General features: G+C 48.1%; 1 protein-coding gene across 2 annotated transcripts in view; it reads left to right on the top strand.

Moving 5' to 3' along the window:
* Positions 1 to 2,500, top strand: part of LOC122255277 (facilitated trehalose transporter Tret1) — a 7,725-nt gene that overhangs the window by 2,404 nt on the left and 2,821 nt on the right. For both annotated transcript variants that reach the window (XM_086545081.1, XM_043019238.2), the window contains 3 exons: positions 1 to 275; positions 966 to 1,116; positions 1,924 to 2,086. The exon at positions 1 to 275 is cut by the window's left edge. In XM_086545081.1, the coding sequence (XP_086401207.1) occupies positions 189 to 275; positions 966 to 1,116; positions 1,924 to 2,086 (401 nt within the window). In that variant the 5' untranslated portion in view covers positions 1 to 188. The remainder of the gene's footprint in view (positions 276 to 965; positions 1,117 to 1,923; positions 2,087 to 2,500) is intronic.

Raw genomic sequence — 2,500 nt, 5'->3', positions numbered from 1 at the left:
AGAATTAGAAGTAGAAAAGAGAAGAAGAAAGAGGAGAAAAAAAGGAAGAAGAAGAAGAAGAAGAAAAAAAGAGCAGAAGAAAGAAAAAGACAAAAAAGAAAGAGAGAAAAAGAAGAACAGTAATAAGAATAACACACACACAAAAAAAGGATAAGAAGAAGGAGAATAATAACAATAATAATAAGAAAATGAGTAACAAGGCCGTGTTATATGGGGAAGAGGAGCTGCTTCGGAAAGAGACACCTGGCGAGTGGAGGGGCCGCATCTCAAAGCAGGTAAGAGAGAGATATATGTGTGGGGTCTTATGATATATATTTATATATATATATATATATATATATATATATATATATATATATATATATATATATATATATATATATATATATGGAGTGTTGGTTGGTTTGGATGTGCTGTATTGGTAGGGTGAAGTGTAGGGTGTAGTGTGTTTGAAGATGAAGGGGTTTGAGTTTCAGAATTGTGGTGTCTTTTGTAGGGACACGCAGGTGCACTTATTCATAGACATGCGCGTACATACACACACGCACACACACAGACGATACGCACACAGACACACACAGAACACCCCACTCCCACCTAAGTACAAAATGCACAATACCCCCCCCCCCTCCCCCTCACAAACAGCCCTTTACCCATCCTCTCTACACCCCCCACTCTAACCCGACTTGGGTCACCTCCACCCAACACCATCAGCATCCTCAGCATCACCTCCATCACCATCACCACCATCACTCCTTTCACCACCATCATCACCCCATCACCCCATCACCACCCCATCACCCTTATCATCACCACCACCATCACCCCCCTCACCACCATCACCCCCATCAACATCATCATCACCATCACCCCATCACTCCTTTCACCACCATCATCACCATGACCCCCATGACCCCCATCAGCACCCCCACCCCTCCACTCATCCTGTACCTCCTCCTCTTCAGGCGCTGATGGTGTTTGCGATTGGCCTTGGCTTCGTCGTCCTGGGCATGGCGGCAGGGTATCCGAACGCCGCCGTGGCCGACCTCCGTCAGGATAACTCGACGCTCTTCGGCTCCTCCTTCGACCTCGAGCCTTGGCAGGAGGATATGATGGGTATGTCCTCCTCGAGGGTGGAGGGGGTGGGGGAGGGGGGGAGGGGAAAAGGGGTGATAGTGAGGGGAGTGATGATGGGGATGATAGTGAGGATGGTGAGGAGTGATGGTGGGGATAGTGATGGTACGGATGGTAATGGTGGTGGTGATGATGATGATCGGGGTGATAGTGATGATAGTGGTGATGATGGTGCTAAGGATGATAGTGAGGATTGTGATGGTTGTGGTGATAGTAGTTTTTGAGATGGTAGTGATGATGGAAAATGATAACCTTTTGGTGATATAGTGCAATGAAAACGTTGTAACATACACACACACACACACACACACACACACACACACACACACAGTATTATCCAGTCCCACACACCCACACACACGAATGTCTTGATATGTATATAAAAGAAAGAAAGAAAGAAAACAAAACACACACCGAATTTCAGAACCTTAAACTCGAACACACCTCTAACCCCTCTTGCCTTCCCTCCTTCCCTCCTTTCCTCCCTCCTTCACTCCTTCCCTCCCCCCACCCTCCCTATCCCCCTTTCTCTTCCCCCAACCCCTCTCTCTCCCTCCCTCCCTCCCTGCCCACCCTTCTACCACCCTCTCTCCCTCCCTCCATATTTCCTTCCCTCCCCCTTCCTTATCCCTCTCTCCCTCCTTTCATCCCTCCTTCCTCCTGTCCTTCCTCCCTCCCTCCCTCCCTCCCTAACCTCTCTCTAAACCCTCCCCCATTCTCTCTCTCACCCCCCTCAACCCCTCCGTATCCCTCCCTATCCCTCCCTCGCCCCTCCCCCCCTCCACACAGGAAGCATCCTATCTGCCGGCGCCCTCGTTGGGACGTGGCTCGGAGGCTGGGCGCTCAGGACAGCCGGGAGAAGACGCTCAATGCTGTCCTTGGTGATTCCCAGCACGATATCCTGGGGGCTGGTGGCTCTCGCTGTTCGACCTTGGATGCTGCTGGCGGGGAGGTGAGGAGAGGAGGGGTGACGGGGTGGTGGTGGTGGTAGGGTTGGTGTTGGCAGGGTTGGTGTTGGCAGAGTTGGTGTTGGCAGAGTTGGTGTTGAAAGGGTTACTGGTGTCTTATCATTACAGTACTATTATTCATGTTATTATCAACCTCGGCATTGTTATTATCATCTCATTGTTATCAATGATATCAGATAGATTATGTCGTAATAGATTTTACAGTTAACTATAATATCATTATTACTACCTATTACAATCATTACTGATAGTACTATAAGACGTACTGCTCTTATAATCCATAGGTGTTGAAACAATGCTATTGAGTTTAGTATTTAAAGGCTCTTTAATTGTATTTTGCACTTCAAACAACTGCCAACTTTCGCCGAGTGTCCGTTCCGCTTCAGAATCGCCTTTTC

The sequence above is a fragment of the Penaeus japonicus genome, unplaced genomic scaffold (genome assembly GCF_977035675.1).
Source record: "Penaeus japonicus unplaced genomic scaffold, GWHDUDI00000001_assembly GWHDUDI00000016, whole genome shotgun sequence".
Taxonomy (NCBI): domain Eukaryota; kingdom Metazoa; phylum Arthropoda; class Malacostraca; order Decapoda; family Penaeidae; genus Penaeus; species Penaeus japonicus.
This window is presented reverse-complemented; position numbering and strand designations above follow the sequence as displayed.